The sequence below is a fragment of the Poecilia latipinna genome, unplaced genomic scaffold (assembly GCF_001443285.1).
Source record: "Poecilia latipinna isolate Pla-1442-1.1 unplaced genomic scaffold, P_latipinna-1.0 Scaffold151, whole genome shotgun sequence".
In the NCBI taxonomy this organism is placed as follows: domain Eukaryota; kingdom Metazoa; phylum Chordata; class Actinopteri; order Cyprinodontiformes; family Poeciliidae; genus Poecilia; species Poecilia latipinna.
In genome coordinates, this window is record NW_015112767.1 from 94,425 (window position 1) to 106,888 (window position 12,464).

Sequence of the window (12,464 nt, forward strand, 5' to 3'; positions counted from 1 at the left end):
CAAAGAACATTGAATCTTTAGCTTTCAAAAAAATCTTTTTTCAAAATCCCATCTCCTTTGTTGAACCCACTCAAGTAAAGTTTTGTCTTACAGGTTAACATATCATTATGCCCCTACAAACTAGAGATAGTTTATTCATGCAGTTCGTAGCTTGGAGTTTGATTCAGATTTCCTTAGGCTTCCCGCAATAATATACTGACCTAATCCAGAGGAAAAGTAAGGGAAGGTTGGCCATGAGGATTTTAGTTCTTACATGTATTCTGAAATGACTAAGTGGAACATGCGTGACACATGCTGCAGTCCATTTAGATGTTTACAGACACCACATTTTGTCTGGTGAAAATCAGAAAATTTTAAACACTATTTTCACTTAATAAACAGCTCGGTGTCAAAAGCCAAAACGCAACACTGTTTCATTGTGAGATGTCTCGGGGCGTTTCGGTTTGGTTAGAGTGGCGTTTGGAGTAGAAATGTGCCCCTTGACCAGAGAGGTTAACACCTAGAAAGAGTTGGCAGAGTTGGCTCATTGCGTGTGGTAATGCAAAAAAAAAAAAAAGAAAGTTAGATACATTTTTTTTTTTTACGGAGGTCTTTTAACAGCCCAGAGCAACAGAACAGTGTAAGCCAATAATTTATAGTCATAACACTAACAAGTGATACTGAAAAAGGCCAACAGTAAGCACAGCAAAAATCATTATCTGTACTTGTACTTCTGCTGAGGATTTCATCACAGTGATGGGGAATGAATTACGGTCTAACTTAGCAGGTCTTAGTGTAATGCGAGTTGGGGACATATTAACCTCATTGATAACTGAATTGCTCCAATGAATTTGACTTCTGTAACATTTAAGTACGATGGCTCATAAAGAGAGGTCCATTTTAAATTCATCACCATGAAACTGCACGTCTCCCGGGGCGACCACTTCTGAGTTAATTCCAAAAAAATTTGACATTTAAATTGGATTTCTGCATGGATGCTCAACGCGGTTAATGACAGGAAGCACCTCGACATCAAACCTAGTGTTTTGATAGCAGCCGTTTCATACAGCCATTTCGATATAATTGAAAGTTAAGAATTTCTTCACTGCACAGACGCTGTCTTAAGTAATACACCTACTAATCACTAAGTGTGGGGCAGCAGCGAGTGCATCAGAAGAATCATTTGCATCTCAGTGGGAATGAATGAGATGTCAGTGCCTCCCAATTTATATTTTGATAATGATTACTATTTAATATATTGTGCACCTCAAAAATGTATGCTGCTTCTTTTTTTTATGCAAACATACTTGGAAAATAAACTACACAACAAGATTTAATTAATACTTATAAATCTTAGGGTGACAGGGGATGTTCTATTAACGAGAGGAGAATTTATTAACATTGTGATTACAGACTTTTACAGTGTAAAGAATGTTTATCAGGCCAAAAAAAACAACAACCAAAATGAACATTTTTTTGTAATAAAGGTGAGGGTAATATTTCTGTTTTTCCGTTTACACTTTACTTGTGATCGCTGCCATGCATTCCATCTGAATTATTCTCAATGTGAACTATTATCAGATTTCAACGTTGACAGCTACATTCATCATACTGCATGCTGCCGCTGGCGGCAGATTTGCATAAAGGTTTGTCAGGAGAGCCGAATGAAAAGCAAGGCCTCTTTCTGACTTCGTGGGGTCTTGGGGTGTGATGGGAGCTCAGGAAGCTGACTAACAAAATGACAAAGAGTTTCACCATCACCTGGTTAGAAAAGTGCATTTCTACTGAGTCATGGTCAGCAGGATGGCAGCAGCTGCCACCTGGGACTGACGGGAGTTTTCAGGACCAGGCAGTAATGGGGAAATGTGATTTCCATTCAGGATACGCGGCAACGTTAGACTGAACATGAGCAGGCTTTCAGGATCTCTATATAACACCAACAGGAAACACTATCTTGGATCAATATATTACAGCGCGCTATGAAAAGAGTCGGCCCTGCAGATGCAGCTTATGGATTAGTTTATAAAGAGTGTTTGCAGCTTTTCACAAGAGTTTAAAATAATTAGAAGCTGCATAAAAAAGTATTTTTTTGCCACGAGCTATGTGAGAAAGTTCTTAGACATCTAATCTAAATGGATTAATGAAAGTAAATTATCTTTACACCTTCCTTTAAGCAGCTGCTCCCCTTTGAGATAAGCAAGGATGGTGGGTAAATCATTTAGTTTTATACATCCTTGGATTCAATGCGTTTCATGCTTTAGTAGCTGGGGAAAATGAGGGGAGGAGGGGAAAGATTTAAAAAAAAGACTTCTAAGCAGCTCAGAGTTTTTATGCTTTTTTTTCTTTTGTATACGAGAAAAAGCTCTGAAGGCTAAGATGCGGTGAGAAACAGCAGCCGGCAAGAGCAGTTATTGAATCTTGTAAATCTTCCCAACATGTCTATATTTTCTTATTTCAAGGTGTTTGTTTTGCTTCATGGCTGCTTTCATCTGGGCCGACAAAATTAAAGGCAGACAAGGGGAAAGAAAGAAAGAAAGAAAGAAAGAAAGAAAGAAAGAAAGAAAGAAAGAAAGAAAGAAAGAAAGAAACAAAGAAAAACAAACCAGACATCAGGTATTCGAAATTCTACCAATGTTTTGCAACTGAAACATGTTATCTTATTAGAAATAAAATACTACAAGTAGGTCTGCCACAATAAACAATAAATCGATTAATCACATGATAAATTAGAGCAAACTCAATAATTTCCATTTGTTTCCATTATTGTTTTTCTTTTTTTCTCTCCTTCTTTCAACCAAAAACTGGACGATAAAAGTTTTCAGTCTGGTGCGTTGGTCTAAAATCTTGTTTATAGAGACTCTATAATTCACTTTTTTTGTTTCTGCTGTTCTGTTTATTTATTTTGGACAATTAAGATGTCTTCCAGTTTCAGTGTTAAATGTTCATTATAAACTAAAGTTTACTGGTCTTTTAGAAAGTTTTCTTGCATTATTATGCCATTACCATCAGATTACATGAATATGTCACAACATCATCGTATACAGTGATGACTTCTGGAACAATATATTAACCAGCAAAGTTTGTTATCATGACAGACAAGTCAAATAATTCATAAATATTCAACATGGAGGAAGTCCGAGAAGTTATTGCCACTTTTTACTGATGCCTATCAAAACATCAAGCAGTATTAGCATCTCTAGCCAGTGTTTTGATGAGTTACAGATATTGCTGCTATGCAGAAAACCTATAATCGTGATATTTAAGAGTGAGTTGGTTACCTGAAACAAGATAAACCTTGTTTTCTAAAAAGTTAAAAGTTTAGAACTATTAAAAGTTATCGTCACAGTTAAATAAGATGGCAGAGGAAATGATAGAGAACTGGGATTTTTCTTTAACTGCAGGTGGTGATGCTCTGCTGGCTATTTTTGGCTATTAGATATTTACTTTATTTCCTTTCCTTCATTTTAATTTTCACACAGTCCTCCCTGAGCAATGAGAGTCTATGCAAGTAAGCATTTTGATTCTGCTACAATTGTGACTTGACATCTTACGCAAGAGTCCATTTTACTATTACGGGTTTAAATTGTCAATGTAATTTAGTTCAACACTCCATGACAGACTATTCGAAACAGGCAATCTTGCCCTTTTTACTACAAGTTGTTTTGTCACTTGATTTTTTATTTTATTTTTTTTTTTCAGGTTATGTTACCTGACAAAAGCTAGTTCTGATTAGTTTGGTGACCCGTTTCTCTTTGAAAAGCCTTGTTTGCCTTCATATTTTACAACTCTGAAACGTTTTCATAAAGTAATGGACTGCTAAACCAAGGATTTTTAGAGCTTTGTCTTTGACGGCCTTTTTGAACTGCTTTGTCATAATAACTTGTATCCTCAGACGGCTCTTCTCTTCACTGTGAAATAGAAGCTGGGAACAATCAGATCCGTTTTATGCAGTAAACCATTATTGATTAGTTGAAGTCACATGATGGGGGGTGGGAGGGAAGTCGGGTCTCGTTAATTATTTTGTTTGAGGAACTCATTTCGATTTAAGAAGCGACTGACTTCAGATTGTCTTGTGGCTTTGATTCATCCAAACCGTCTTGTTTTTCATTCATTTTGGACATATTTTGAAAACAACAGAAATTATTTCCAGCTATTTCCTAAATATCCAAAATTTACAAGTGATAGAGCAACATTTGTGAAGGCTGTTTCCAAACAGAACTACTTTTATGATTCTCAAACACAAAACAGCACACTTCTCTGTCTTAAATTTGCATCAGGAAGAAATTACTTTTAAGTAAACTGCATGATTCCAATCACAAACGGCATCATGGAATTAAAATGCCATTAGTTCACATTTAGCGAGATTTAGATCCATTTAAAACTGGCGTCTTTATTTGGAAAACTGGTTTAAAGTATAAAAAGCTCTAGACCTTACTGGTAATTTCAAAAATACAAAAAAAAAAAATAATAATAATAAAAAAAAAATAGTACAACATATTAGAGAAAACAATTTTTCAGTTATGGGTATGCTGAAACATAAGATAAAAAAGTTTTTAAAAGCTCATTACAGTGCAAACTTCTCTAATTTAGTCTGGTAAATGGCAAGTTTTCAACATACCCCATTAACTTTTTAAATCAATATCTAAGCTACTGGCAAACAGAAATATTGCTTGGGCAATTTTCAACTAAAGCAGGAATGGAAACTGGTTTATTAAAGTTGGTCAGCCTGATGTGTGAGACTGCCTTTGTTGTAAACCGTAGAGTTGAAAGTTATTTATCACATTGTCACAGAATTTCACTTCTCATCCAGAGCCAAAGTAGCTCAATATTTCTGCAGAAAAAGGTTAAAAACATGACGGTGACAAGAACAGACACGTTTTTCATCCTCAATCAATTATGGATCAGTGAGGGTTAACATCTCTGTTCAACTGACGAAGAAAATTGACTTTAGCTGAAGATTCCCATCACAGACAGACAACTAAGCTGTTATTAAGAGAGTAAATTATGACATGTAATGCACATTAAATCAAGAGGGAAACAGCAACAATCAACATTTTGCATGTCTGTGGAGGTTTAGTTGAAGTTGCTGTAATATGAGCACTAGCAAATGTTTCCCTTCTCCTTTTTTGAGTCACTATTTCTATGGAAATGAATCATTTCTCACTCTTCAATAGTCATAGGCATGTGTAAGGTATTTTGAGCTGCTTGCAACAACAGCTTCCATAATTTTCACAGCTAATACACGTCTGGTTTCTTGTTAAAATTGTTATGGTCATACAATATATTTTAGAGTGGGGGGGGGGGGGGGGGATCACAACCTAAGTCAGATTTTATCTCGCTTGATTTACTGTTAAATCGAGCATGCACTGTAAAATTGTACCTGCACCCCAGCTCACTCCATCACTTTCACATGCATGTCTAAACACGACACAACGGGCATTAATGCAGTTGTGAGCAATATTTAAATTACCCAATACATGTGCTTTAACAGATTAATGAAGCCACTGACGTTAAATATCACTGGAATGAGCAGAGATGCTGCATGTATGGGTGGAGCCTGACCTCATTGGCGTAGACCCAGTGACTGTCCTTCGATGCAAGGTTGGTTTCAACCGCCTGCAGTGAGAAAAAAATTAATAAAAATTAATTTCAGCTTAATGCAATATCAGCAAGAATGGAATGGCCATAGGATGGGTACAGTAAATAGAACTAATCACTGTACGTACTATATGAAAAGTATATATATAAATGAGTTCATAATTAATAAAAAAAAATTAACAGAATTTCAAATGGGATTCTTCAAATAAAGGGTTAAAATAAAGGATTTATGTGGTCATACTTTACTAAAAGATATTCAGAAGACGGACTTCATGTAAAAGCCTTTGTGTTGTGTTACTATAACTAGAACAACAGACTAAGATGGGCTATTCTTCATTCAGTGCTTCTTTCAGCTGCAGTGTTTCTTCTTATCAAAGATGTCAACATGTCCTGGGACCCAACATTTAACCTCTGACCTTTTAGAAAGGCGGCTTTTCTCCAAAACACATAAAAACATGGAAAAATTGAATCACTGATAATTCCAGGGTTCGATGATTAATGCTTTGAATCCTCAGTACATGTTATTTGCTTCCTAATGTCCTTCACATGCCTAATTTGATCTCAGAGTAGAGGAGACAGAAGATGGAAAAATGCACAACAAACCAAGCTAGTCTTTAACATGTACTTTGGTAAAAAAAAGTATTTTTATTGAGAATGGGGCCTGGAGTGACACACGCACATTACAACCCTAGTATTAAAGAAACTGCATCAACCTCACTCTTTTTTTTTTTTTTTTTTTTTCCCTGATTTTCCAAAAACATTTAGATAATGATTATTATTACTCACAATGTCAGTCGGGCTGTTGGAGATAAGCACGACGAAACACTGTGCAGGATTTGCTTTTAACAAAAATCATGGTTTCACCAAGTACTGCCCCATGTAACCAGAAGATTCATTTTGTCACTGATTTTCTGCCGTAGAGGACCCTTCATTTGAGCAAATGGCTGTTTACAGTGATCATACTCATCTTTTCTCCAGAAACTGCATAACTATTTTATAAATAGCATTGTGTACTGAAGGAAAAAACCACGTTAGGACAAAGGATGCTTTAAAAATATTTTAACCCTGGCATCACCTGAACACAAGGACACATTTTTCTGCAAGTCTTAATCTTTCCTTTTATTATCCCGCCACAGTCCTATTACAGTGTTTCCTTTCTGGAGCCGAAAGCCATCTGCACAGCCAACAGCCTTCTTATTCAAAGGTGAATTTTGGGTGAGAAAATCAGATTTCTCTAATCCCTGTGCTAACCCCCTTTGCAAAGCGGTTATGATAGAGAGCAGAGAGTAATCTGGTTTTCTAGGCGTAAATGAATGCACATAATGACTCCAAATGCTTTGAACATAGGTGAAGTAATCTCACAAATCATTTTCAACCCACCCCGCCCCTCCGTGTCATCATTGAGATTGTGTGAAACTTCCGTCTGTCAACAACTCTCTACTCTGCATTCACTAGTACAGGCTGCTGAAAAGGTAACGTCAACACCGTAAACATCTCACGCATTTTCAGGTTTTTCTTTCTTTTTTATTGCATATTTCTCAGAAACAACAGAAGCAATTTGGAAATAAACACACATTACTTAAAAGCTTCAACACAGGTGAATAGGGACCGTCATAATCCACTATATATGCCTTTCAATATTGAAGAGATCAAGAAACTGACTTCACTGCCGGATTTGCACTTTGAACAGGAGAAATCATCACAGGTGACCAACATTCAATATGCCTTGCACATTGTATGTTTTATAAAGCTATATTATGTTTTTGAATGTGTTTAGGCATTTATTTCTATAAAATGATCATTTGTCAGAATAATTACTACAGTCTTTCTAGAACTTGGGCTATAATTTTTCATCTCTTTCATCACAAGCCTTTTGCCAGTTTTTTTTTTTATAACTCTAATTATACTTTGACAGGTGGTACAATAAAAAAATAAAGTGGTTTCCTTGTATTTGGGCAAAGACGCATCAGTTCAATTAAGGGATTAGTCACTACTACAGAGTCAATTCATTGTGACTAACAAAAGTAAACTGACAAGCTACAATAATCAAGACTACTATATATGAATTACTATTCAAACTTAAAGGGAGTGAAAGCTCTTTTTTTCCTGGAAGCCATAGAAGTCGCACAATGTTTTTTTTTTTCTTTCTTCAATTTGAGAGAAGAGGGAAGGGTGATAACTGGCATACATAAGACATTTTTATGAAAGAGGTGGATTGCATTCAAGCTTAAAAACAATCAAGTTATCTCAAATCACACAACTATGCATTTGATTAAATGTGGATAACCTGCCAAGCTGTGCCATGAGTGAGAGCTGATTGTGAGTCTAATAGCAAATAATCACAAAATGTTTCTTGTAATCGCAGTGAAGAGAAAATAGCAGCAAATCCCTGTCGTCTGCGAGTAATCTGTCCATTCTCACATCACAGATTATAATATCTCGCCGTCTCTAAATAAAATCTGACAATGGTAACTATTGTCTGCCTTGAAGATAAAACCTTGACGTTCCAGAGGAACGACAGTTCTTTGGGGAGAATTCATTCTTCCAGACAAAATCTGTCAGATGGCATAATGGTAAAGTCAAGTGTTGTGGTGTGAGTTAGTTAACACAAACAGCGCCAGCTGGGATTGATGTCTTGGCGCAAAACAGACAACAATGCTTGAGATGCTCTGCATCCTTTTTTGAAGGCCGGCTAAACACTGACAACACCAGACACCCTGGAAATGAACCTTTGCGAATGAAATGGCGTTTGAAATCTGATGCTGAGCTACATCTGTTCTGACGCAACAAACACATAATTGATCTGTCATTCTGGGAGACGTCATTCTTTGCTGCGTATTGTTTTCTCCAGCATCGTCCTCCGGGGGAGAAAAAAAGTTAAGAAAGGCGGCGAAAGCAGGAGTGTTATGAAAATGCAATTAGATAAGTGAAGTATGAAATCGAAGACAAAATTGATGTTAGTTGCAGCAATGCTTTAATTTACTAGGTGCCTAAGGTTGGCTGTGTGGGAATCTAACGTTTGCACTATTCTGCTTAATCCGTTCCTCGCTAATTTCATGTCTGCTAAACTGAGAAAGGATCTTCCTCTTTGCATAAAACTAATCACATCTCAGTCTAAAATCAATCTCATAAGTCAGATGCCATCAGCATCTAGGTACAGTACTTTGACGCTGTGTGTTATTTTTTTATTAGTTGAAATCTAGAGAAAATTTACATTTCTCTAATAATTATAACACAAGACAAAAGAACAGCATTCAAAATATTCTAATTCTGTCTTCCTGCTGTGAGTGGTCAGAATTTTTTTTTTTTTAGAAAAGGTGATGCAACGCCACATATAACAGAGCGGCCACTGACAATTAAGACAATTAAGTAATACTTAATGCAAGACTTCAGCATCTTGCATTAAGTATTACTAAAATTGACATTACAAAAACATCCACACCACCCACTTGTATGGTGGTATGATTTTGTTAGTGCTACCTTGTGGCATTCGACAGTGTGCTCACTGACTAAGAAAAAAACCCCAGTTTATTTTCTGACTGGCCGGTCACCGGTCAGGGCTGATCAAGCAGGTTATCAGTCTCCTCCAGTCAACAGCCCATTTTTTGGTGGATCGCCACATAAATCATCCTACAATAGCAGGATACTGTTAACATTTTTATATGCAAAAAGATGCAAACTAAAACAATGAAGAAATTTTTTTTGTTTCATTTCAAATAAGAAGGTGGTGGAGTCTGTCACGTTACCCTTGTGTGGACTTTGTACGACGCTCAGTAGGAGTGCAGCACATGTAAACGTCAGACAGTGGGGAAAGCGCGGGGAGTGTCGTCAGACAATCAATATCCAGAAAAAAAACAGAAAAGACACGCATGTAGGGTCACAGACTAAAAAACTCGTGGGGTCCAAATGAGCCCATCCTTAACGACCACGGCAAAGTTCTAGTTGGGAGGGTCCTGGTCCCAGTTATGGTAAAAAGAAATAGGATTAGCATTCCTGCAACAATCTGGTAATACCAAGGTAAACTGTTTTTTGAATAAGGTAATGGTAAAAGTACAGTACAGATTTGGATTTTTGTTTTCTTTTTTGCAGTCTGATGATATATCACCTAAAAAACTCTACTTAAAGATTGTTTTTTTTTTTTTTTTTTTTTTTTTTTTTTTTTGAAAGACCAATATTTCATCTAATTCCCACATGGTGTTTCACTCAAACTTTATGCAACTCTGGGAGGAAGGAAGTGCTGAGACACTGCAGGAGATTATTGAAATTATTCCACAAGCATTTCTTTTGAATGAGCAGCATACTTGAATCACACCTGCATCAGAAGGAGGAATTTCTTCATCAGCATGTCAAGGAAGCTGGTCATGAGCTATTTATTGTATTCATATATCTTGTTAGAGCTGGATTCAGGCACCCTTGTTTAAGGTGTTCAATATAAAACAATTGTAAAACTCTAGGGCTGCCTTTCCGAGATCAAAATGTTTGCACTTTGACTGCACTTGTGCAACTTGCCAGAGTTTGTTTGGACCTTCACGTTCCTGCTTTCTAAAAATGTAGCATGAATACACAAAACAGGAGACGCAAAACTGGCTGCAGCACTTCAGCTACTTCTAAAGTAGAAGAAATGAAGTTATTGGTCTAGTTGCACAGTTATTATTACAACTTTTAAAACAAATAGTGTATAATAATCAGCAGATGTAAATGCTTCATCAGGGCATTCCAACTCAGTTTCACACGGAACAACATCCTGGTTTTCTCATCCAGATGAGGAATAAATACTTGTTCAGATCCAATAAAAGCTGTTCCTAAAAGAACACGGATTTGTTTGTCTTCTTCAACTCACTCTGCTCCTCGATCTCTCACCTAATGTGTGAATTCAGCATCAACATTTGCTTCATTTGAAGCAATTCGCTCTAATTTCAAGGTCAGGTCACTGCACATAGCAACCAAACTTTTTTTTTTTTTTTTTTTTTTTTTTGATTTTAAGCGAATTGCTTCCACAGACTCTTGGCAGTAATTTAAGGAAGATGGACAATGAAAAGGTCTCGGTAGCAGACACAGCTCTCAATGTTCTCTCTGTGATAGGGTCTCAGAAAGTAACCAGGAAGGAGTAATGAGGTCTGTCATAAAAGATTCACAATACTCCCTTTGACCCCAGCCTTGCCACTGTTGCTGTGGAAACACACTTTTAAACACACTTACTCTGCTCCATTAACTCAGCTTTGAACAAAACAGATGCCAGCTAGCCTTGGTTCGCAACTGTGGAGCAATTCAAACCATAAAAAGAGAGAGTTGTGTATAGAAATTCAACCTCTCCAACAAATACCAGGATCTCAAGAGATAGTGCAGCTGGTAGAATCAATAGACCAGAACAAATCTTTACTGGCCTTACAGTAGTCAGTATTCTAAACCACACCAGCCTTACAAGAGAACAGCACAGCCATGTCTCATTAAAAACAAATCTCGACGCCCGTTTGCCATGGCACCCAGGCTGCTAGCTTCTACCTGTGCATAAGTAGTTTTCCACTTGCTTACGATGCAGACATGATTGGAATCCTCATTACGAGGCACCTTCAGAATTTTCAAATCAAAATGTGATGCTTTTCTGATGAAAAATAAAACAAGTGGATACATGGAAAGAGTGTATGAATGGATTGAGACAGTATGAATATATAAAGCGCTTACATTATGGAACCAAAAGGAATCTGAACATTTTATATTCCATCTTTTATTCAGATTGTAGAGAAAGCAGTCATGATGCACACTGGAATCTACATCGATTGGGATTTTGCTCTTCATTTTAATAATTGTAATTAGGAAAACCCATAACACTGAGTCAAGTGTTGCATTTTGTGTGAGCGTACGCTGTTTGTCGAGCAGAAATGCACACAAAGTTGTTTTCGTCAACCATTTTTCTTGTTGGAAGGTTTTTGCAAAAACAAAGTGAGAGGTAAAACATACAAAATAAAAGATAAAAAATGATTTTTATTGATTTATTTTTGTTGGGAGAAGCTTGTTAACTTGTCTGTATTGTATTTACATTGATTGCACCTTGAGGAACTACGGATGAAAACTAGTCGTTATGGCCAACTCTGGCATATTTTGCAGTGTGCATTGTCCCTTTTGACATAAACAAACAACCAACCACGGCTTCTCTTCTTCCCCTCCAATATTCCCTTGATGTTTTTCTTTTATTTGCAGACTTCTGCTTTTTATTGGCTGGAGTGAGTAGAGAGGTGTAAGTATCACATACAGTTTTGTGTCAAAGGAAAAATACTACAAACATTTCCATGCTGTAGGTGTGTGAAAGCATGAAGTTGCTCTTCTTTGACTCCCCAGAGATATATTCCTGTGGGTAGCTGTGAGCCGTTATGTGGTGAGAGGTACGTCTGTGATTCACAAACAGGATTAAAACGCAGTGCGACGACTTTTGAATGTCACACCAGACTGAAGAGCTTCCAAAGTAGAACCATACACCAAGGCAGTAAAAAGCCATTGGGCTGAGGCTTTTGGAGCAGTTTTCACAGTATATTTCAATATCGCAATGTGTGTAGTCTTTCTTTGGGTTTGTTCCATTTGAGGAGAAGTGTTTTCGGGTACCGTTTGTAATGAGGTGGCAAAATGATCTTCAAAGGAATCTCATTATATTCCACTAACGCTCTCCTGAAACTAATTTGAAGAATTTTTTTTTTTTTTTCCATTTTGAGCCTTACAATAGGCAAAACAAAATATAGCTTATTTGCAATTGTTTTTTTCCTTCCCAATCTATGTAATACAATCATCCCACTGCAGTTCCTCCTCATGCTGTATAATAGCACCAGAACACAAATCTGTCACACTCAAAGAAAATTTACATAGTAAAAATATTTTATCTTTTACATATTCTGCAA

At 36.7% G+C, this 12,464-nt stretch overlaps 1 protein-coding gene across 2 annotated transcripts in view; it reads right to left on the reverse strand.

The window, feature by feature from the left end:
- The window catches only part of LOC106945576 (glutamate receptor ionotropic, delta-1), a 349,094-nt gene that overhangs the window by 42,306 nt on the left and 294,324 nt on the right, over positions 1 to 12,464 (reverse strand). For both annotated transcript variants that reach the window (XM_015029358.1, XM_015029359.1), the window contains one exon: positions 5,542 to 5,595. In XM_015029358.1, coding sequence (XP_014884844.1) covers positions 5,542 to 5,595 — 54 coding nt within the window. The remainder of the gene's footprint in view (positions 1 to 5,541; positions 5,596 to 12,464) is intronic.